A 24,595-nucleotide genomic window follows, 5' to 3' on the forward strand; every position below is an offset into this window, starting at 1 on the left:
TGGGATAGAAATGTATTTTAAATAGAAGTATTATAGTAAATAACATCTTCTTTACAGTTACCATGATTAGAAGGGAAAGAAACATAGAAATCAATGACAAAAAATGTTTGTACGGCATGAGGAAAACTACGTGTTGGGAAAAATATGGTTTAAAACGCTTTCCATATCCTGGAACACGCAGATACAAGCCGTTGATTTATCAATCTTTAGATGGAGGGATGATCATCTCAAATGATGTTTTTGGGTTAACAATTAGTCAATTTGAACGCGAGTTTAGAGCTTGCTTAGAAAGAAGAACAACACAAGAACAATGGATACTAAATCTCAGATATCCAGATAAATCTTCAAACAAATATATCGAATACTTACAGACTTGTACAGATCAAAGCAAAGGTATGTATATAGTATTTAATATTAAATGCATCGCACACAATGGCTAATGTACAATAGATATATCAATGATTTTAAAAATATATTCATTAATGTATATTATATGTTTATAAGGTCACTTTTAAACCTTTCTATTAATTCATTTTATATTGAAATCTAAACTGTAAATAGTATAATACTGCAATCTGACAAGCAGCATTAAAAGTTACAGAAATCATAATTATGCATGGAGGAAAATTTTAAAAATATGTAAATTATCAATAAAATATCAGATGTATGCAATTATGAAGTCATGAAACAACTGCAAAACCAAAAAACGATGCAATAACTGTCTTAATAAATGTTAAGAATTTCTATTGACGTTGTTATATGTTTAACTAAATATTTAAATATTTCACAGATAACTATTGTTGGTCAGGAAATAATTTAGAGGATAAAAAGTTATACGAACACCTTCTAAATATCGCTGGTACTGAAATAGATATACGTACTCGACAACGACTTTGTATCATACAGAATACTATTCATAATGCAACGTCGCCCAATTCAACCAAAATATCAAGTGGAAGTTTAGCAGAAGGATTGGATTTACCAGGCAGTGACCGAGATGATATGTACGTTTTAAATGATATAGATGTAATAAAAATAGAAATGTCAAACAACATTGTCAACGGACTACACTTGTTATGGAGACTGATTTTAATCATCCTGGATTCACTAAACTTAAATTGGTAGCAGGAGAGGTTAATGAATCCCTAATTGTACAAGGTGCTTCTTTTAGAGATACCAGTAAATGCTTTTATTTTTCAGTGAAAGGCTTTGTTGATGTCATTCAGCATCTACTGTTGGATACTAATATAAATCTACCTGCTCACGGTCCGTGTGTATCCGACAAAGGACAAACGCTCGATATTGCGTTTTGCCTACGTAGTAAATATTTCCCTTACACCTCAATTCCATGGGTATGGCGTCATCGAAAACAATGGCCTCCAAATATCGTTATTGATAGGATTATCAGCTTCGGATGTTTGTTAGTACCAATAGGACCTAAAACTATATCAGAAAATCACTTATTGTGGAGATTGTCTTTTTCTGTGGCAGAAAAACTAATTGTATATTCGTTTAATTTCACACAACTCTTATGTTACAGTCTTCTGAAATTAACATTAAAACGTTGCGTAATCAAAAACGATGTCAAAGATTTGTTGTGTTCCTATTTTTTGAAAACGGCTTTATTCTGGGTCTCAGAAGAAGAAGATATTAAAATATTTCGATTGTCTAAATTGTTTTATTGTTTTTCTCTCTGTCTTGATAAATTAATATCGTGGATAGACAAATGTTACTGTCCAAACTATTTCATACCTGAACACAACATGTTCTTAGGAAAGATCAATCAGAGTAACAATATAATACTTCTTCACATACTTGATAGGATAAAGTGTGGTGGAACTATAGGATTGTTAAAAAATTTATTTCCACAGAACAATCGCTTTTATCTTCCATTAGATAAACAGAGTAAACAATCGTCTGGAAAGTTAGACACACTATTTTATAAAGTTTTTTACCTACCATATTCGCACGAAAGAAATATGTCACATTATTATAAAGAATTTGAATTGATTGAATATTTATTGAAGTCTGAATCTTCTAAATTTATCATTGGGGTAAGTAAATATCACTATGCGAAAATCAATCAACATGTAGCACAACTACTACCGCCTCCATTCGCAATGAATAAAACGTACATGATACACAATTGTTATCATAGACATTTGCAAGACGGTTTAAAGACAGATGCTGTGTCGGGTTGGTTGTTATACGCGTCGTTTTATTACGTGATAGGACAGTACAATGTATGCCTAAGACTACTAGATTATGTTCTAGCAAGATGTGATCCTACCATGCTGTATTTAGGCGAGGGTGTCTATAATGAAACCAATATAAACATCTACAGACAAAATATACATTCTACAATGACATTAAATGAAAGGATGACAGTAGCTACTCGAGATTGTGTTATGTACTTGAAAGCCTCGTCATTAATACCAGAAGAATTAAAGTTAACACAGGGAGATATGACCATTTTTGTACCACCTATTATCATGTCACACTTTCTTAAATTCCTATGTTATCATCATCTTGGTGATATTCCAAACAGACAGCATGCAATTCGTGATTTAGAATTATTAGTGGATGGGAAAAAATATACGGTCCATTCTCAACTTTCAAATTTGAGAATGCTTGGAATATGCTATGAACTGTCAGGTGAAAAAGTCAGGGCTTGTCAATGTTATGAAGGAGCTTTTGAAACAGTATGATTATGTATGTCGTAAATCCTATATAAAGAAAACTAAACCATTTCCTTTAATGCAGTATAGTAGATAACTTTCGAGTTTGGAGCATTTCCTTCAAAAACTATTGTTTTAGTGAACATAATTCGTGCGTTTAGGGGTATCGTCACTTCCGTTCCAGTGTTGAGCGAGTGGTTGGAAAACTATAATGATATATTGCACGAATAATTCGGCAAATAAAATTCGCTGCTGTCATTAGGTAATTGTGATTAGGTACTTACAAAACAAACAGTTGTTCTGGTTTATCCTGCACAATGACGATCACTAAGACGCTTGATTAACGTGAAAGGTGCAGGGATAAAGGCGATTCCACTTTATCTGGTAAATGACGTAATAAAGACGCGCATAGTTGAAGGGTTTTTTCCGGTGCAGGGTGAACTCGAATGTTGTCTATTGCCGTTCACCGACGTTTTTAAGACTTAGACGTATATAAGTATTTATACAATCTGATATTTGTGAATAGATTTAAGAAATGAATATGTGTCTCACTTTAATAACTGGTGGCTGAAAAGGGGATGGAAGATAACAAGGAAGAAATAAATAGAAATAGAAATAGAAAACATTTTGCCCATTGACCCCTATTTTTCTTTTTATGAATCTTTTACATGTATAATTATAAGCAATCTGTAAAAGTCTTATAAAATCCTTGTTATTTTTTAATAGTTTTTGAGCACTTAAACTTGTCAATGATCACGCTATGAAAAATCAAGAGAGAACATTTTCCCGCCAAAATTTTAATGGCTAATATCTCGAAAACAAGCACATTGACCTATTTATTTTTTTGGCTCTTTTGATTCCTTTAATTGTCCCCTTTCAATATATACTAGTGTTATAAAAAGCTTGTTATTTTGAAACTGAGTAGCAAACCTCCTCAAACAACCTCAAGTTTATCGAGTGTATTCATTCTAAGATGTGAAATTGTTAAATAACAATCTATTTCAAATACAGATATTGTGTCACCACTTTGCCATCAAGGATTGATGCTTCATTTCACAGTTTTATTTAAAGTTCTTTCTATATACTCTGGATTTGTCGTAATGATAAAAACTTTCGGATATTTCACGGCTGACATTTCATTGGCTGATATTATTATTACCAGAACAGATAGTAGGGTGAGTGTTGTTCTATCATTGTAACTGCAGCGGGCAATGTAGCTGTATTTTAATAATGTGAATAATAGCAACTCGTTTAAAAGGGTGAAATCATGAAAATGAAAGCCACTTGTTAACGTACCAATTTTAAAAATTGAGATATTCATACACCAAAAACAATTTTCCTAAATGAAAATTTCTGTTGTTGGCCATACGTTATTTTGCAAAACAAAAACAACAAAAAAAGAGTCGAAATTTTAATCATCCATGTTTAAGTTCCGTTGTACACGAAGTTAGTAAATAAATACATACTTTTATATTGCTATTGTTTTTATGTGATAATATATACTGTCGCAATACCTATTTTTGCAATTTCCTCTAGTCTTAATATTCATCTTAAATTGAGACTTTTTCTTCTTGTGCTAAGACATCAGTTATTTCAGGGGGAAATATTGTAAATATGTTCTAATTTCGGAATAAATCAACGAGATGGATATTAAATAATCAATTAAATAAGTCTTGCAGAAATAATATTGAATTATTACCTGTTACTTGTTACCTCTAGCATGAGCTTCGCTTTTAAAGCGTACTCATTTACACCCTTATCCTTAAACACGGGACACTCTTACAATGAAATACGACCATTTATGTTATCAACCAACAAACGATCGGTTTGAATGATATTTTCAGACTATTGCTCAGAAATTCGAGCGACTTAAAAAATCTGCTATGTTTATTACCTCAGTTAAGTGAAATATTTATTTTTTTTCTAAACAGAAAGTATGGTAAGCCTGAATAGTCGTTATATGAGCATCAATAATGATTTTTAAAAAGTTCTTCAAAATGTTTTGCGTTTTTAAAGTCTGTCGGTATACTTTGAATTTAAAATATCCAGAAATTATAATTATCGTTGTTTTCTCCGTCCATGGGAGGCAAGCATTATAACATACAAAATATATATGAACATGTTGTATTCAAAACAGGAGTTAAATTTTTAAATAGAATAAGACGAGTTACCTGTAAGTGTTTTATCTTTTATCTAGTAAACTTTAATAGGAAAAGATTATTCCTTTCCGAAAAATTGTTGTTGTCCCGGACTGCATATGACATTTATGGTATTTATTGACTAAGGTAGTAAGGTCGGCTAGTTTCAAGTCGTTTTAACAAATCTTCAATAAATGTAAGTAGGCTAATTGCATTAACTTTTTAAATTATTTCTAGTTCATCAATACATTGAAAAAACTGTTCATTTTTTAAATAGAATCAAATAAATGCCTGTTTACATAAATGTTACTTTCGTTTTCAACAATATGCAAAATAGATATACATGTATTCTAATTATAATTCTAATAAGTGGGCCCCCTCTTAGCCAGTTAGTGGGTCCCACTTATGACAAATTCTGGATCCGCTGCTATTGGAAACTAAAATTCAGTTGATAATATGTATTATATAAAGATTTCTGCTTTAGGAAGTATCTGTAACGACCATTGGTTAGAATATTGATTAGTAACTAAATCATGAATATATCTCATACAACTATATGGTACAAAACAATAATTCGAATCACACATTTAGTATAAGAACGTATAGAATATTCTTATTTGCAAATATTTGTTTGTATAAACCGAGGGCAGGGTTGTCTAAGAAGTCCATTTTTTGTATCACTAGCCTGTCAACATTAAGGTAGTGAGTTCGAACCCCGGATGCCGTGGGTGCATTTGACTCAATCTTAATTGACTAGGATTGTCAGTTTTTCTGCCGTAGTACGTATTTCTCTACCGGGAATGTAGGACAGAAAGTCACAAAAACACTTATTAAAAAAATATTTGTCTTGAACTATTACATTTAAAGCAGCTTTGTAATTATTAATTATTGAATTTCAATAATAATCAAATAATTGTTAAAAAAAAATAATGTCAAACTGGATTGGTACTTTATAATATATGGTTTCATAGTGCAAAGAAATATATCATTTTTAACAAGATTTTTGTGACAAAAATGTCGGTTATTGATTTGGGGATGTACGGCGGGCAGTCGGGCGGTCGGTCGGGCGGACGGCAACCAAATGTTGTCCGTGCATTTACTCATGAACCGTTCAACCACAGCTTTTAAAAATTTTATATGTTGTTACTGACAACAAAATGAAGGTCAAGTTCAATAATGATGATTTTGACTTTTACCGTTCAGGAGTTATGGTTCTTGAAAGATTGAAAAATGGCATTTCCAGTCGTGTCCGTTCATTTACGCATGAACTGTTCAACCAAAGCTTCCCAAATTTAATATGTTGTTACTGATGACAAAATGGAGGTCAAGTTCAATAATGACGATTTTGACTTTTACCGTTCAGGAGTTATGGTTCTTGAAAACTTGAAAAATGGCTTTTCCAGTCGTATCCGTGCATTTACTCATGATCTGTTCAACCAAAGCTTTTCAAATTTTTATATGTTGTTACTGATGACAAAATGGAGGTCAAGTTCAATAATGTCGATTTTGACTTTTACCGTTCATCAATTATGGTACTTGAAAGATCGAAAAATGGCGTTTCCTTTCATGTTGTAGCATTTACTCATGAACCATTCAACCTAAGCTTCTCAAATTTTAATATGTTGATACTGATGACAAAATGGATGTCAAATTTGATATTGACGATTTTCACTTTCAGCGTTCATCAGTTATGGTTCTTGCGATATTGGCAGGACACAAATAAATGTTATTAAATCCGGTTTGCTGTCGTTGTGACAGCCTCTTGTTTTGGTTAAAGTCATGAGAAACCTCAAATTAAAAAAATAATGCATATGTTTTTTATATCTCAATGGATAGTTTTCATCATAAAACTTATGTACATATACTTTTTCCTGAAGAAAATTCTTAGTTTGTTCATATTTAGAAGAAGTATAAATTCTACTTATACTCGTTTATTATGACTTTAACGATCATTAAATTTAATATTTTTTCATTTTTCAAGGCTAATGAACATTTCCCTAAACTGTAAAATGAATATATGAAATAAAAAGAATATATTATATTTCAAGTTTTTTTTCTTATATTTTTCAACAACTGTCAGCAATTTATTTGTGACTTTTTGTACTGTCACTTTTTATTTTATCAAATGTCTTTCTTTCTTGTGACTTTCTGTTCTGTGACTTTCTGTCCTCTATACAGGCACTCATAACTTCCGCCACCCACCCCTTAAAACTGCCCACCAAGAAAACGCCAAAAGTACTGAGATTGGCGTTTATCACCAATCAATTCATATCGTACTGATATTTTTTCTTATTATTTTTTATGACTCACAGAAATTTAGTTTTCTACATAGAACAAGCTATAAAGCACCTTTTCCTAGATGTGAGATAAGATTTCCTATATATGGAGATTTATTATTCTTTCAAAAGAATCTTTTTGATATAATTATATAGCTCATATATATTTTTTTAAATCCTTTAATCTATTTTGCAAACATTTTAATATGGAAATATAAAAGATTAATAGTGTTAATGTATACTATCTCTGTGCGAAATAATTGTTATCGGTAACCATTGACACACACGAAGTTATCATGCTTATGCAAGTTTTTAGTAATGACGGTTATTTTGCCAATTTAGTTGTATTACTATTGATAATCATGTGTCCCTCTAACTGAGTTCACGGTTAATTGTTATTCGTATTCATATTGCTTTTTCGGTAAGAGCCAAAGCTCTGTGTTGCAGGCCGTACTTTGACCTAAAATTGACACATTGTGACTTGGAAGGAGAGTTGTCTCATTTGCGCTCATTCCACATTTTCTTATTTGTATTCATATGAAAGTCACCTTATGTCCCATATGACCATTTCAATGTGTGCGTTTTCGCCTGACAGACGTCAATTTACCGTGATCTCATTTCTAGCGGTATTTGATCATTTGATGAATACTTTTTTTAAATATTACAAACAATACTTTCATGCTAGAAGAAAAAGCACAACTGAATATTTAAACGTATAGTTGAATATTTTAGGCTAAAAAAACAAACTGACGAGGGATGGCAAAATTAAAAAATAATTACCTAATGGTTGCAGCCTTGGACTTTGGCACCACATACTCAGGATATGCATTTTCTATGAAAGAAAATTTCAAGTATGATCCCTTAAAAATAAGGGCAAACCAGGCATGGAATTCAGGTGGAAAGCACTTCATGTCATTGAAAACACCAACATGCATACTTCTAGATGCAAAGAAGGATTTTGATTCATTCGGATATGATGCGGAAAACAAATATGCCGATATATTGATGGACGGGAAACAAGATAAGTTCTACTACTTTCATCGTTTTAAAATGAATCTACATAACAACAAGGTACATGTGAATACATTTGTAAACTGAAATTGATTATAAAGACATTTTGGTGTAAACAACAATGCAAAGTGATACACTTAGGGATTGCAGTTTTTCAACGGTGACGTTAACTCGTGCATTTTACTATTATATTTGCTATTTGGGGGCTCTTAGGGTAAAAATAAATGTAGTATGAGTGCCACTGAGACAACTCTACATCCTTGTATATGACTGTTTCTAGTTTTGCCCATTAGTAACAATCTTAACCTGTGTTTGTGGTTTTGAGATTAGATTAAGAAAAACATTTAAATCAAAGATCAGCAAAATAAGTTCTTGAGATAAGATGACACGATTGAAATCATCGGTTGTCTTCCTATATGAGCAATGTCCCTCTAATGGTGTGTTTAATCATCTGTACCTTTTGGGAGAAAACTGTAAACATGTAAGATCAGATTTCTAAATAGTGTTTGCTATCATTTTGAGTACTATAAAGAATGGAAATCAAAATTCTGATCTACATTAGCTCGCGTGCTCAAATTAAAAAGATAACTAAATCATAAATATATATTTGATTATATTGAAACATTAACCAATGACAGCTTTGTTATTTAAAAGTTCATGACTTGTAACATGCATTCGTTTAATCAAAATGGTTAAACATGTTTGTGAAACCTCCTCTTCTATCCTTGGACAGTGATGTAACAGCACAACAGAAGAATAAACTGTGAATGTCAACCGGACATATCTATACTCATCAGATTAGCACGAAGCACAAAACCACTAAACTAAAAACCAAAGACACTGTGCTGATATAAGAGTACTCGTAATTACTGAAAGCAAGTTTAAAGACAACAACAACTAACTGATATATAAGACATGACTAAGTTTGCTCGGAGCCATTTATTCTTGAAACAATAAAAACTTATTATAATCGTTTATGCTGAACACATTTTCTGTATATATCACGTTATCAATTGTAGAACATAACACTTGATATGATGATGGAAGATATATCTGGAAAGCCTGTTAGTGCTATCCATGTGTTTAGTCTCTCAATTAAGGCTCTGACTTCACATTTGATTGACAAACTAGCAAAGCAGGGAACTGGAATTCATGATGATGAAATCAGATGGGTTTTGACAGTGCCAGCAATTTGGACGGATTCAGCAAAGCAGTTTATGAGACGAAGTGCAAATGCGGTATACTTTTTCATTCTACCTTCAAACTATTATAAAACAATTTTAGGGAACTTGATTAAGTCTTAACTGAATTTGTCTGCGGGAGAAAAAAGATTTCAGTCGTCGTTCGATTGATGGAGACTGAATGCATTGACTGTCTGTTCAAACATGTCCCAGTTAATGGTCTCTTAATTATTCAGACTGAAGATTAAACAAAATAACGTAGCATTTTATCAGATCGTATTCAAGAGTTTCAGCTTTTGTGTTTAAGGATTAAAAATGGGCGAAACCACTTGTTATTATTTATTATGGGTTCCCAATCCTCTGGATGCACACCATCCTAAAATTATGTGTCTTAAGAGTTATCGAAGTAACAGCAAAACCATTTAATACTTAGACTTTTCTACCTAGAGGATAGATTACCTTAGCTGTATTTGGCAAAACTTTATAAATTTGCGGTCCTCAATGCTCTTCAACTTCGTACCTAATTTGATTCGTGCGTCACTGAATAGTCTTTTGTAAACAAAACGCGCGTCTGACGCACATGCAAAACAGTCCTGGTATATGTGATGAGTTTACTTCCTAGCGTAGCTAATTACGTTGGATTTTATTTTTAGAAATCTTTACTTATTTCTTCAAGCAATAATGGATGATACGGATTGTGGGCTGTTGGATACACTCACATATATTTCCACAGCAAACGCATACTAGCATAAAAGAAAACCGAAGACCTATCTTGGTGTTTAACATGTTTGAATGTAAAAGGATATTTTGATAAAAACGAAACTAAAAAATAGGAAAAGTTGGATTCATCTTATCTGTCAATTATTCCGTGGTGTCATTGTTAAACTTGATATAATGAGAAGACAGTAAAGAATCAGTAAAGGATGCAATGCTGATAACTTGGTATGCCAGAATTACAAAATGAAAGATGCAAGGGAAATAATTTTAATAGAAAATAGTGTTAATTAGGCTGCTGAAATGATGTTTTTCTCTGTATTCTCCTGATTTCCCCATCAATGACATTTCCCGTCTTACTATAACCAATGTGCAGAAACTGTTGTTAAATGCAAACAAACATATCATTAGTATTCAACATTTTTCATTAACAACAATATTTGAAGGATGGATGCTTGAACTATTTTGATGACATTATCTCAGTAAAAGAAGCATTTTGGTTTTTTTTTTTTTATAGGTTGTCGATTGTTATTGAATCTCATTCATCCTAGATTTTGACAAGTTGCAACGCAACCTCTTTAGGACAATCGCGTTAAATTTTGGGAGTGTAGGGTCGGGACGGAGTTTATGTTCTAGCTTTTTGATATATTTTAGGCTGGAATATCAGATGAAAATCTGCTTATTGCATTAGAACCAGAATGTGCATCAATATATTGCCAATATCAGAATTATCTCCCTACAGAAAGACTCCATGGGCCTGATGGAAAAGTAAAGAGGTTTCTGGTATCTATGAAGAGTTTATTATTTTCAATGCCTGAAAGTGGACAGAAGTATATGGTTATCGACTTGGGAGGTAAATTCTATTAAATCTGACGGTTCATGGAAAATGAAATTTCAACCAATTTTTGAAGTTTACAAGATAATTCAAGAATGATTCTCTTACCTCTTACGTAATTTGAGGGGAAACGTGTAGAAAGTTCACAAAACAGGATCTAGTGCATATAGATAAAAACTAAAAGACAATATAGTGGCCTAATGTTTCAAACCGAAAGGGATTTATAAAGGCCTGTTGAAGAAATCTTTTAGACGCTTCTACTGTGATTGTAGCACGCTCTTACCACGACCATACTACAATCATACCACGTTCATTCCGCGATCTTACTACGCTCCCAGTAATAACGTCAACATCGTGTTCCATATAAATACTGTATCATTCCTTTTATTTCCCATTGATACGTAGAGTTTCTCGGAAACAACGCAGTCATGAAACCAAAATCTACGTAAGGGTAGGGGTAGAGGGAGAGGCAGAGGGAGATGTAATAGTAATGAATCATGATTTCGAAAATATATGTGGGACCGACCAACCCAACCAGTAGTATATTTATTGAAAGAGAGACTTTGCTTTAAGAACGATAGTTTTGATGACACAGACGTGTCAAGAATGGTTGAGCCGTTGGAGATAAAGGACAAGAGGTCCGAATAATTGCATACAGATAAAACAAAAGATGGAAAGTTTTTATGAATTTTGTATGACAGTGAGCATGATGATCGTAGTACGACCGTAGTCGGGGCGTAAATACAGCGTAATGAGGACGGCATGGGCGTGCTAAAAACGAAATATGGTCTTGAACAGCGTGGTATAAGCGTGGTATAGACGTGGTATAGTCGTAGTGGAAGCATGTTTGGGTCGCGGTAAGAACGTGATGATCGTGGTGAGGTTGTCGTTAAGTCGCTGTAGCACAGTCTCCCCGACTAGAATCACGCTTTCGCTACGCTGTCGCTACGTATACGATGGTACAGCGACCTTTGTGATCTTGCCACAACATTACTGCGCTCTCACTACGCTTCTACTACTACCTGATTTCGCCACGACCGCACCACAATTGTTTTTAACATGTTCAAAATTGGCAACGCTCAGTATAATCCTGGTACTTTTGATAACTATCATCACGATCATGAAGACCTCACCAAGACCGTACTACGACCTTACTACGATCTGCATGATTGTAGTGCGATCGTGGCCTAGTGGGATTGCGATATTATGCCTTTTTTGCATTAGGTGCAAAAAATCTGAAGCCCAAAGAACATATGTGAAACAGGAAATTTAAGGGGTAGACCTGGTATGGAAGATGACTCTTTGTTGTCATTTGCATTTAATGAATCAGTGACCAATCATTTCTGCTAGTTATGAGAATGCTGCATGTAAGACAATTAGATCAAGGAGTTGCATTGTTATCTATAAGATTAAAAAATCAATACTGAAATGGAAGAAAATTAGAATTCATACATAGTAAAAAAAAGCTGTCCCTGGATAATAACCGTCCAATAACATTATTAAAAAATCCTACCGTTAATAATCCATAGGGACCAAAATGGATACATAAAAATCGCTATATAGGATTTAATGTGCGTCAAATTCAAGACATTATAGATTCTTCTGAAAATTTAAAAAATATTGAAGGAGCTATATTATTTATTGACTTTTCTGTTTCATGGTATTTTATTTTGGAATCATTAAAGAAATTTGGGTTTAATCAATCATTTCAGAAGTCGGTTTAAGCCCCATATTATGACATAAAAGGATGTATCTTAAATAACGGGTGGATTTCAGAAACCTTTAACATTGAGCGCGGAATTCGACAAGCGTGTCCTTTAAGCGCTTTATTGTTTGTTTTATCAGTTCAATTACTGGCTTGCAGAATAAGAGACTCTAATGATATAAAAGGAAAACAAATCAAATCTGATAAAAAATAACTCATAGTTTAAAAATCTCACAATAAGCAGATGACACAACTCTTTTTTTTTTTTTAAATCTAAAAATAAAATAAAGCATGCACTTAATATAATTGAAACCTTTGGATCGCTCTCTGGGCTAAAACTCAATAGAAACAAAACAGAAGGTATATGGTTAGGTAAACTTAAACACTGCAAGGACAAATTTGAAAACATTAATTGGAAATATAAAGTAAAAAGTCTCGGTATTTATTTTGGATCTGACAAGTAAGAATGTCAAAAACTTAATTCAGAAAAACAGTTAGAAAAATCAGAAAAAAATATTAACGATTGGAAAAAAAGGAAAACAAGCATGATTGGTAAAATCAATATCGTCAAAACACTTGTTAAACCTAATATAACATATATTGCATCACTAATAAATCTGTGCAAAGAAACAATATCTAAGTTTAAGAGGGAGGGCGATCTAGTGAGAAAGTTAAACGCTCATTGCTAAGAAAAGATTATTTAGAAGGGGGTTAAAAATGACAGATCTTGATTCTTACATTGAAGCAATGAAAATAAATTTGGTTAAAAGACTTACAGATGAAACTTGGGCAAACTGGAAAATTATTCCAACCTACTATTGCAGTGAGTTTGGGGGTAAAAACCTAATATTTAAAATGAATCTGGGTTCTCATAAATCATTAGAAAACATAAAAAAATGCCTACTTTTTACCTAGAAATCTGAAAGTGTTGGATTAAAAATGGTGGCGGGAAATATGTATCTACGACCACACAATACATATTCATTATTCAGTGATCCTATATCATATAAACAATCATATAAAAAAGAAATAAAAACAAAAAAACAAAAAACCTGGATTTTTGTCCGTCATTTGTTTTGATATTAAAATAAACAGCTGCGCCATGAGCGCATGATACGCCCGACGTCTTATGTGGAAGTCTTATGCAATAATCATAAATAGTTTATGAGAAAGTTTTAAGCAATAACCATATATTGTTTTAGAGACACGGCGGGACATGTGAAACCCCCTTCCCTGGTTTTTTTTACAAAAACTAAATATTACCAAAATAAAATTTTGAATCAAAACCAAAAAATATACAGATCTTTAGATTAATATATCAAAGAAGTGTGTAAAGTTTTAAGCAATAATCATAACTTATTTTTGAGATACGGCACGACATGTAAAAAACCCTCCCCTGTTTTACAAAATACTCAATAACTCAAAAATAAAATTTTGAATAATCACCAAAAAGTATACAGATCTTTAGATTAATAGAACAAACAAGTGTGTAAAGTTTTAAGCAATAATCATAAATCGTTTTTGAGATACGGCACAACATGTAAAAAAAAACCTCCCCCTTTTTTACAAAATACTAATAACTCAAAAATGAAATTTTGAATTATCACCAAAAAGTATACAGATATTGAGATTAATATAACAAAGACATGTGTAAAGTTTAAAGCAATAATCATAAATAGTTTTTGAGATATTGCGCGACATGTAAAAAAAACTATCCCCCTTTTTTACAAAATCCTCAATAACTCAAAAATGAAATTTTTAATCATCACCAAAAAGTATACAGATATTAAGATTAATATAACTAAGAAGTGTTTAAAGTTTTAAGTCATAATCAAGAATTGTTTTTGAGATACAGTGCGACATGTGAAAAAAACACACCCCTTTCTTAGTTATAAAGTGCCGTAACTCAAAAAGTTTAAATCTTATTTTCCCCAAAAAGTATACAGATCATTTGACCATCATAAGAAACAACTATATTAAGTTTCATGAAATTTGGATAAGTCGTTCTCAAGTTACGGTGCGACATGTTTACGCCGGACAGACGGACAGACGGACGGACAGACAGACAGACAGACAGACAGACAGACAGACAGACGGACACCGGACATTTGTATACCATAATACGTCCCGTCAAAATTTTGACGGGCGTATAAAAACTAGTTTGAACCGAAAGTATTTCTTTCTTATATGATTGTTTATGTGATATAGGATCACTGAATAATGTATATGTATTGTGTGGTCGTATGAATACTTTGTAAAATGCAACTAACACAAAATATTAATATAAGATATATTTTGTTAGCCCAATCCCATGGTTTCATTAGCAATTAATAACTCAGGGAGAAACCTTAGAGTCATCGATGTAGCGCTAAGGGACATTGTTCACAACCAGTAGTGAAATAAAATATTTATATTTAAAAAAAAAAAAGAATCTGCAAAAGAAGACTACAATCAGTATACTTTGAGGATTTGTTTTGCATGATTTTCTACCTTAGGAATACGTTACTTTACATATATTTGTCAAAATCTTTCGGCGTAAAGCAAACAACAATCAATCATTCAATAAAAATCTTTTGGAATTTGCTGGTCCTCAATGCCCTCAATATTCGTATTTAGAGTTTAATTTATTTTATGCCAGAGTCAATAGTCGCGCGTTTATTGTACAAAGTTATGAGTCTGGTATCTTTGATTAATTTGTCTTTACAACCACTGTCTTGATACCACTGCTGGTGGAGGTTTCATAGTGGAGGTAACCACTAGCCCAGTAGTCAGAACTTCTGTGTTGACATGAATTATCATTGATATGGACATATTTGATAATTATTTTAAGTTTGATTACGTGAATACAAAACTTTAAATTGTTTAAATACTAAGGATTTTCAACCCAAGGGACAGATAATCATAGCTGTATTTTTCAAAACCTTTTAGAATTTTGTGTCCTCAATGCTTTTCAATTTTTTACTTTCTTCAACGTTAGATTAAACGCGCCTCTCGATTACGAAATTATAAACTGTTATCTTATATGATTTTGAGGCAGTTAAGCTTCCTTATGCTAGCACCATAGATGTGTGTTCCTCCCAACTTCAGGTGAAAAAAGGGCCATTGGTATCATCTAGCAGCTGGCTAACATGTTATTTATAAATACTTGGACATTTTTTATACTTTTAATTTTGGAATACAATAAATATGACTAGAAAAAAAGACCATAAATGATCGTCGAACTATCCAAAAAATTTAAGTTGCACATAAGAAGCAGTGCTCAATAGAAATCCGTACGTATTATCCTATGTGCTTTTGGCTAAGATGTCAAAGAACAATTGTATCAAATATTTCATCGCCGAAAATCTCTATGTACATTTCCCAAATGGCAAAAGACGCAGGAATGTTGTTTATGTACACCCAATCTCTGTGATACTGAAATAAAGTCATATATATAACATGTATAAGTCTAAGTTGGCGGTAATATCAACTTACACGAAACGTAAGCTAGTATTTATTCTAATGTTATAACGGTAAGTTTTGTTAATCATCATGATCTTTTTTTTTTAAGAAGATTGTGATTATACACATTTGAATTCCTTTCTATAATCGTATTATTCCGTTTATCGTTGTCTTTGCCAAATAAGTTGTTATTGTTTTTGAATGAAAGAGATCCGACGTTTATGGGATGTTTTATGCCCGCGTCACACTGTCCCGATTTTTACGCCGATGGCAACACGATTATGGAAATTTTCAAAATCGGGACTGATCGTATCCAGATCGGGCTATTCGTAGTGCCATCTTTAACCTTCGTAGAACCATCGGCCACTTTTTCTAGCCTTCGGGGACAACTTCGGGAAGGGTTCTAAATTTTTTAACATGTTAAAAAATCCCCGAAGGTGCGTCCGATGTTGAGGGTTCGTATTGAGTTCGTATCACCATTCTCACCATCGTAATGTCACCGGGAATGCATCTTTGAACATCGTATTGCATTCGTGTTTCCATCGTTTCCATCGGGCAGTTTTGACATTACGATGTCTACACGAATGAATCACGAAGCTACCCGAAGGTCTTACGATGGCAACACGACTTCGTGAAGACCTCGTAATCCCGTCATGATGCCATCGAATAAAAGTACGAAGGTGACAAGATGGAACTACGACGGCAATAAATCCAGCTAAATGTAAGTTAATTTTCGCGCTTAAATACATTTAAAGTGCCATGCGCGATATGCATTGGTCAGTCTACTACGACAGTTAAGAAAGACGTTCACAAAACATGGAGCCCATATCATATGATTCTATGAGAACAAGAAAGGCGACAGCGTTGTTTCTATTAATTCAAATGGAACAAGAAGAGCAGGTATTACAGGCTCAGGATTTACTTTTACAGATAAAATATTATTTTTTGTCAATTTTTCATATCAAATAACATAATGAAAATCATAAACGCGCCTCGTATACCAACACTGCAGGTACACGTATATAAGGAAACCAACTTTTTCTTCATTATTCTGATTTTTTATGTATCGTCCGAGATGTTGTCACACGAATGTTTACTCCATAAACATTTTGTTTTCTATATGTCATATTTTGCCGCATTTGTTGCTTTCCCCACATCCTTCCTTTAGTATATATTATTATGATATTCTCCTGGAAAGAGCTCTTTTTGAATAAAAGGGATCAACGAACCCATTACCTTACCTTTAAGATAGATCAGTAAACATGGGCATAATTATGGGTGATTATTCAGACTAGTGCACACATTTTACAGTTCAAACAAGGCAATGCCGAGCGTGGCATCCCCTCGTATGTAACATATTGGGGACAAATATGGACACTATATTTGTATATGACACATGCAGAAAATGGTAAATTGAATACGCATATTTGATACATAAACTATTTTTTTAGAAATCAACCAAATTATTCAGTAACTGGAAATACCCACGGTCTTCCGTCTTATGATTAAACCAAAAATTGAATGTACAATATAATATATATTCAATATTGATCAAACAATTTAAAACGCGTTATGCCTTCGGCATATAATTTAAATGCATCGTAAGCTGTACAGACATCATATGGCCATCGCGCCATCATCGTAATCCATCATGTAGCCTTCGTGATCCATCTTGTAGGCTTCGGCTGAGATATAAAGCTTAAATACCGTCTTCGGTTAACCTTAGTATGTCCATCTTTTGCTATCGTATATACTTTCGGCACCCTCGTATAGACTTCGTTATTCATCGTACTTGCTTCGGTCACTTTTTGGTATTTTAACGAGATCGGGACCAACTTCGTACGAACTTACAATTTTCGCATTCGGGTGTCCATCGTATATAAAAATCGGGACAGTGTGACGCGGGCATTAAGAAATGTAGACAAGTCGTCCCCAAAACAAGTCGGACCGAGCCACTCGGACCGCTTGTCAAATTTACTTACGGTTTCATAAAATGTTAGACTAACATGTCTAGTGGAGCCATCAATCTTTCGTTTGTGCATTGGGGTCTGTTTAGGGGTATTTTGAGGGCCTAAATAAGGGAGGGGTTTACTGTAGAACCATATGGGATTTTATTTTTGTCAATGTTCAAATGACTTTTACTTGAAAACAGTTAGTGAAAGACACACGCGGTCTTCGGTAATGAAAACAGGACGATATAACAAATCAAACAAAACATAGGGTGAGTCCCTGGGAGTCATCCCATTCCCTTCAATTTGAAAATATGCTGTTATCTTGAAAACGGTCGCGATCCCCACCCCTAAACCATATACTAGTACAAACTTGTATGGGTCAATAAAATAAATCCAATGAAAATTTGGAGGAATTCCCAGTGTCACCCCACCCACTTCTGTTTGAAAATTTGTAAACAGTCAAGATCCACACCCCTACTGCATACATATTCTAGTATCGGACAATAAAACAAATCAAATGAAATATAGGGGAATCAACAGGGGTCACCTAACCCTCTTCTTTTTGAAAACTGGTAAACAGTCGAGATTACCACCCCTGAACCGTATATATGTTTGTATAGGACAAGAAAACAACTCCAACGATCTATAGGGGAGTTTCCGTGGTCACCCCACCCCTTTCTTTTTGAAAACTTGTAAACGGTTGAGATCCACAACCCTACACCATATATATTCTTGTTTGGGACAATAAAACAATCAAATGAAATATAGGGGAAATCCACGGGGGTCAACCCATCCACTTCTTTATGAAAACTAGTCAACGGTTGAGATCCCAAACCCTACACCATATATTTTCTTGTTTGGGGCAATAAAACAAGTAAATGAAATATAGGGGAATTCCACAGGGGTCACCCCACCCCCTTCTATTTGAAAACTTGTAAACAGTCGAGATTCCCATCCCTAAACCGTATATATGTATGTATAGGACAAGAAAATAACTCAAATGATATATAGCGGAGTTTCCGTGGTCACCCCACCCCTTTCTTTTTGAAAATTTGTAAACGGTTAAGATTCCAAATCCTAAACATATATATTCTTGTTTGGGACAATAAAACAAATCAAATGAAATATAGGGGAATTCCACAGGGGTCACCCAACCCCCTTCTTTTTGAAAACTTGTAAACAGTCGATATTACCAACCATAAACCATATATATTCTTGTATGAGACAATGAACTAAATCAAATGAAATAAAGGGTGAGTTCCCTGGGGATTACTCTCCCTTTTTGGAACTTGTAAACGGTAAGATACCCACTCCTAAACCATATTTAGTACTGTTCGTTATTTCAAGAAGATTTGATTGACACACAGGGTCAATCTCCTAGACGTAACATATGCATATTACTTTACTAGACATAACCAATTTGTATTGGACTTTGCCCAATATCAGGCTACCATGGGTATGACAAATTATGGGAGCTCTGTTTGTATAAGACGTCGTATTAAACAGCATTCTGTTACACTCATTTCTTGTTTATTATAAAATGTAATTGATGCAAAAATAAGTCTTTACTTTAATTATTTTTTGACTTATTTCTTGCCCTATAACATTTTTCATTATGGCTCATTTTAAAGAGAAATAATAATTCTTTCAACATGTTCAAGCAGTGTGAATCACAAGAATGTTTGACCAACTGTTTTATAATCACCTGTCATTCTATTCCAAATTTGGGATGAAGTAACATCATGGACATGGTGAAGGTAAGGGTCTCTTATATTATTTGGCTTTATAACTATTTTGATCTGAGCGCCACTGATGAGTCTTGTGTAGACCAAACGCGCGTCTGGCGTATTGAATAATTATCCTGGTACCTTTGATAACTATTTACTTTTACTATGGACAGGTCAATCAAACCTCACCTTTGATTTCTGTAGTAGTAAACCTTTGGCTGATTTGTGTCTCATAACTTTTGTACTGTAGAATCCAAACTCAATGTTCCTGACAGGGAAGCAATTCCATTTATACTATTACAAACTCGTACTACGTTAACTTGTATCACTAAAAGTCAACTGGTACCAACGTTAACTACCAACTACAACAACTGCAATCATTGTGAACTTGTAACACTGCAAACTCATCATTAGAAATATACATTGGTATATGCATTGTTTTTGAAAATCTTGTTAAAATATCAATTAATTTGCCTTAATAATCAATTCATTAGATAAACATACATGTGCAATATACGAATGTTTAATGTTTGTCCTTTTAAAAATCTTTTAAAAATAAATTGAAGCAACACTTCCATAGTTTTAATGATTACGTTTGCCTTGGTTTTTAGTTAATTGCTTATAGCGCTTTCAGTGCTTTGATTTATGAAGTAATAATACTTTGATTTTCAAATTCAGCGTATAAAACATAAATTATTCTTAGAGAGATAGTGCATTTGCCTATTTTAAATACATCACATACCATTCAGCTGGAAAATACGTACAAAAGTAGCCATGTTTGGCGCACTTTTTGGAATTTTCGGTCATAAATGCTCCTCAACTTTGTACTTGTTTGTCTTTCTAACTATTTTGATCTGAGCGTCACTGATGAGTCTTATATAGATGAAACGCGCGTCTGGCCTATTAAATCATAAGCCTGGTACCTTTGATAACTAATTATACATATTTGATACACACTTATTTAACATCAATGTTTGTCTAGTTTATATCTTTGAATTAAATCTTAAAGGTGTTTTCCTTCGAAATGATACCCATGTCCCCGCCGACCAACACACTGACAATAAAAACAGAACACACCGGCAAAACATTAGTTTTGATATGTTTAAAGTAACCTATTCTACTTTGACCTAGATATTATTATTTTCACTTCCAAAGTTGGGCGGAAAAATGTGTTTAGATCAGTTAATAGTTTACCCTTCCAATCTTGAAAGAATTCTATAAAATGTCTCAGGATTATTCTTCAGGATGCATTTCGAAGCATTGATATGGAATTAAATTGGGCGCCATCACATGGATTTATTTCAAATTTATTACTTCCGTGACGTTTTTTAAAAAATTATACATGATAAACAGGTACCAAAGTAGCAACAAAAGCTATGGTCGAAAAAAGGCAAGATAACAACATGGTCTTAAAAAGAACAAAATATATAGTCAAACTGAAAATCAACAAAACGTAATATAGAAAATTAGGATTTAACAACATAAGTCATGACAATTTTTGGCTTTATCACCAGTTGCTCTCAACTGTTAGTTGATTTTGTGTTCAGGTGAAAAGTCACATTTATCGGTTACATGTTTTTATTTTGTAGGCGGAACAGCCGATATAACAGTACATCAGAAAATGTCTGACAACAGTCTTAAGGAAATATGTCGAGCTACAGGAAGTGATTGTGGTGGCACATCAGTTGACAGTGCATTTTTTCAAATGATGGCAAAAATATTTGGAGCACCTCTGATGAATCTTTTGAAAAAAGAAGACACATCTGCCTATCTGGACCTTTTCCGTGAGTTTGAAACGGTCAAAAGAACAATTACTTCTGAAAAGTCAGGTAGAGTTAACATAACTGTTCCATATACCACACTTGATTTACTTTGTAAGAAGCACTTAAGAGAAGATTTTCCATCAACAGTACATGCGTCTTCTTTATCTACGAAAATAAGTTTAAAAGCAGATAAAATGCGTTTCGAAGTAGATTTGATAAAGACATTGTTTGAATCAACCATTCAAGAAATCATCAAATTGATTGGGGAAATCCTACAGAGGCAAACCGCAAGAGATGTCCCTACCTTTCTGTTGGTCGGTGGCTTTTCTGAGTGTGTTCTAGTGCAAGATGCCATACAGAAAAAGTTTAAAGACAAAAAAATTGTAATTCCAGATGAGGCTGAAATAACGATATTAAAAGGAGCAGTTTTATTTGGACACAAACCGGATTACATTACTTCAAGAATTTTAGGACTCACTTATGGTATTCGTAACTGTGTTAACTTTGACAAAGAAAAACACGGAGAAAAGCGTCGTGTACTATATCAAGGCATTGAAAAATGTGATGATGAGTTCAACACTGTCTTAAAAAGTGGCGTAGAGGTTCCTATTGGCACAATTAAAACAGATTCATTAAGAACTTTTATGCCATTTCAGCACGCAATGGATATTGAGATGTTCTGTACACGTGAAGACAATCCTAAATTTGTAGATGAAGATGGTATGCGATTCCTAGGGAAAATGACGATTAATATTCCTGAACCATCGAAGGAAACGAGATACGTAGACATCGAATATCACTTTGGTAATACAGAACTGAGACTTAAAGCCATTGACAGACAGTCGAAAGTAGAATGCGAAACATCCTTAAATCTACTTCTCTAAGTTGATATGATGACATATACAGACAATCTCGGATTAATTTACCTAATGAAATTATTGTAAACACTACAGAGCGTGATTTAATTTACAGATATTAAAACGACAGATAATATCCTTACGCAAATATATATAGAGAGAGATCCAAGTAATTACAGAGGTATAGCAATATCTAGCTGTTTAAGTAAGTTGTTTGTAAAGATCTTGTGCAACAGATTAGATTTTTTTGTAACTGAGAACAACATACTATGTCAAAATCAAATAGGCTTTAGAAAAGCTAATAGAACAATTGATCATGTCTATACATTAAAATCCATTGTGGATAAAATGTTTAGGGCAAAAAAATATCTATATTGCTGTTTTGTTGATTTTAGAAAAGCCTTTGACACAGTCCGGAGGAATTTTCTGTTTTCTAAACTTTTTGAGCAAGGTATTAGTGGCAATATTTTCCATTTAATTAAAGATATGTACACATGTGTTAAATATTCAGTTAAACTAGATTCCGGACTGACTGATTCCATACTCTCAAATGTGGGTGTTAAACAAGGGTGTACACTGAGTCCCCTTCTTTTCAATTTATTTATGAATGACTTTCCAGGATACCTTGATAAAAAGTGTGATCCAGTAGATATAGGAAATACAAGCCTAAATTGTTTAATGTATGCAGATGACATAATTTTAATGTCTCAAACCAAAGAAGGGCTACAAAATTGTCTACCCTCATTGGAACTTTATTGTCAAAAATGGCAATTATCATTGAATATAGAAAAAACTCAAATAATAGTATTTAACAAATCAGGTAAATTATTGAAAGACTGTAATTTTTATTTTGAGCAAAATCTGATCAAAAGTGTTCAAGAGTATAAATACCTAGGTATTGTAATGAGAGCATTTGGTTCTTTCAGTACTGCAGTTGAAGATCTTAGTAAGAAAGCACTTAAATTAAACGTAAATTTCACTGTACACATAATAATACACCTTTGCTTTTAAAACTTTTTGACTCCTGTGTAAAACCAGTCCTTCTCTATGGAAGTGAATTGTGGGGTCCGTACATTAACCTGGACAAAAGATTAACACAAGGTTCAAATGATGATTTAGAAAAAACTTTTTTAAATTTTGCTCCTGAAAAGGTTCACATTCGATATTGTAAATATGTACTTGGTGCCACTAAATATGCTCCTAATATTGCCAGTATGGCAGAACTTGGTCGTTATCCAATCTCTATATTTGTTATTTTGCAATCTCTTAAATACTGGCTATATTTGTATAAAGACCCTCTTTTGATTTTTTCAAAATTAGCATATAAGTCAATCGAAGAAGTTGATTGTACCTTTCCATGTACCTCCAATAAACACATTTTTAAGTTTCTAAAATTAATTAATTTTGACCATGTTTGGAATAATAAAGGAACTATGTCAGAAGGAAAACTCATATCTGCAGTGAAAAAGATATTACAAGAAAGATATGGAAATTATTTTTTCTCATGTTTGTCAGGTGAAAAGCAAAACAAACTACGCACATATTACAAGTTAAAAGAGGAATATAAACCTGAGACTTATACAAAGTTAAATATCCCAAAACAATATGTTAGACAATTATGTAAATTAAGAATTTCTAACCACAATTTACAAATTGAAAAGGGCAGATATAATAAAACGCCTTTGGATCAAAGAATATGTACACATTGTATTGACAAAATTGAAGATGAGTTTCATTTCATATGTGAATGCAACCTCTATCACGAGGAGAGGGAAAAGTTTTATGATGACATTGTTAATATTATACCATGTTTTTGCGATTTAGATAATTTTGATAAATTTAAATATTTAATGAACTGTTCGGAGACTGATGTTCTCACCAGATTTCTTATATATATAGACAAATGTATTTTGATTAGATATTCATCAGTGGGAATAATTGCATAGTATTGAAATGTGAGTTTTGTCTCTTGCTTGTTATAAGTGTCAAAATTGTTGTCTGTTATGTTTTATTTTTGTTTTGTATATGTTTTTTATATGTGTTTATGTGTTTCAGCGATGATCCTTTTGTACTGGATTTTATACTGAATAAAATTAGTTAGTTAGTTAGTTATATATACACCAAGGAATTTTTTTTTTATAGAACAACCTTATTTCAAACCCACTTTACATCAACTAACATTAATCATATAACTCATCATCGATACCAGGATTGAAATTTTGTGTTTACGCCAGACGCGCGTTTCGTCTACAAAAAAACTCATCAGTGACACTCCAATCAAAAAAGTTGAAAAGGCCAAATAAAGTACGAAGTTGAA

General features: G+C 33.1%; 1 protein-coding gene across 1 annotated transcript; it reads left to right on the forward strand.

Moving 5' to 3' along the window:
* The first annotated feature begins 4,923 nt into the window (after positions 1-4,923).
* On the forward strand, positions 4,924-24,386 carry LOC143080027 (heat shock 70 kDa protein 12A-like). The gene is made up of 5 exons (XM_076255667.1): positions 4,924-5,012; positions 7,825-8,163; positions 9,123-9,341; positions 10,653-10,851; positions 21,248-24,386. Exons 2-5 carry the CDS (start codon positions 7,849-7,851, stop codon positions 22,303-22,305), a joined length of 1,791 nt encoding a protein of 596 aa, XP_076111782.1. The 5' UTR covers positions 4,924-5,012; positions 7,825-7,848; the 3' UTR covers positions 22,306-24,386.
* The last annotated feature ends 209 nt before the right edge of the window (positions 24,387-24,595 follow it).

The sequence above is a fragment of the Mytilus galloprovincialis genome, chromosome 6 (genome assembly GCF_965363235.1).
Source record: "Mytilus galloprovincialis chromosome 6, xbMytGall1.hap1.1, whole genome shotgun sequence".
Taxonomy (NCBI): Eukaryota; Metazoa; Mollusca; class Bivalvia; order Mytilida; family Mytilidae; genus Mytilus; species Mytilus galloprovincialis.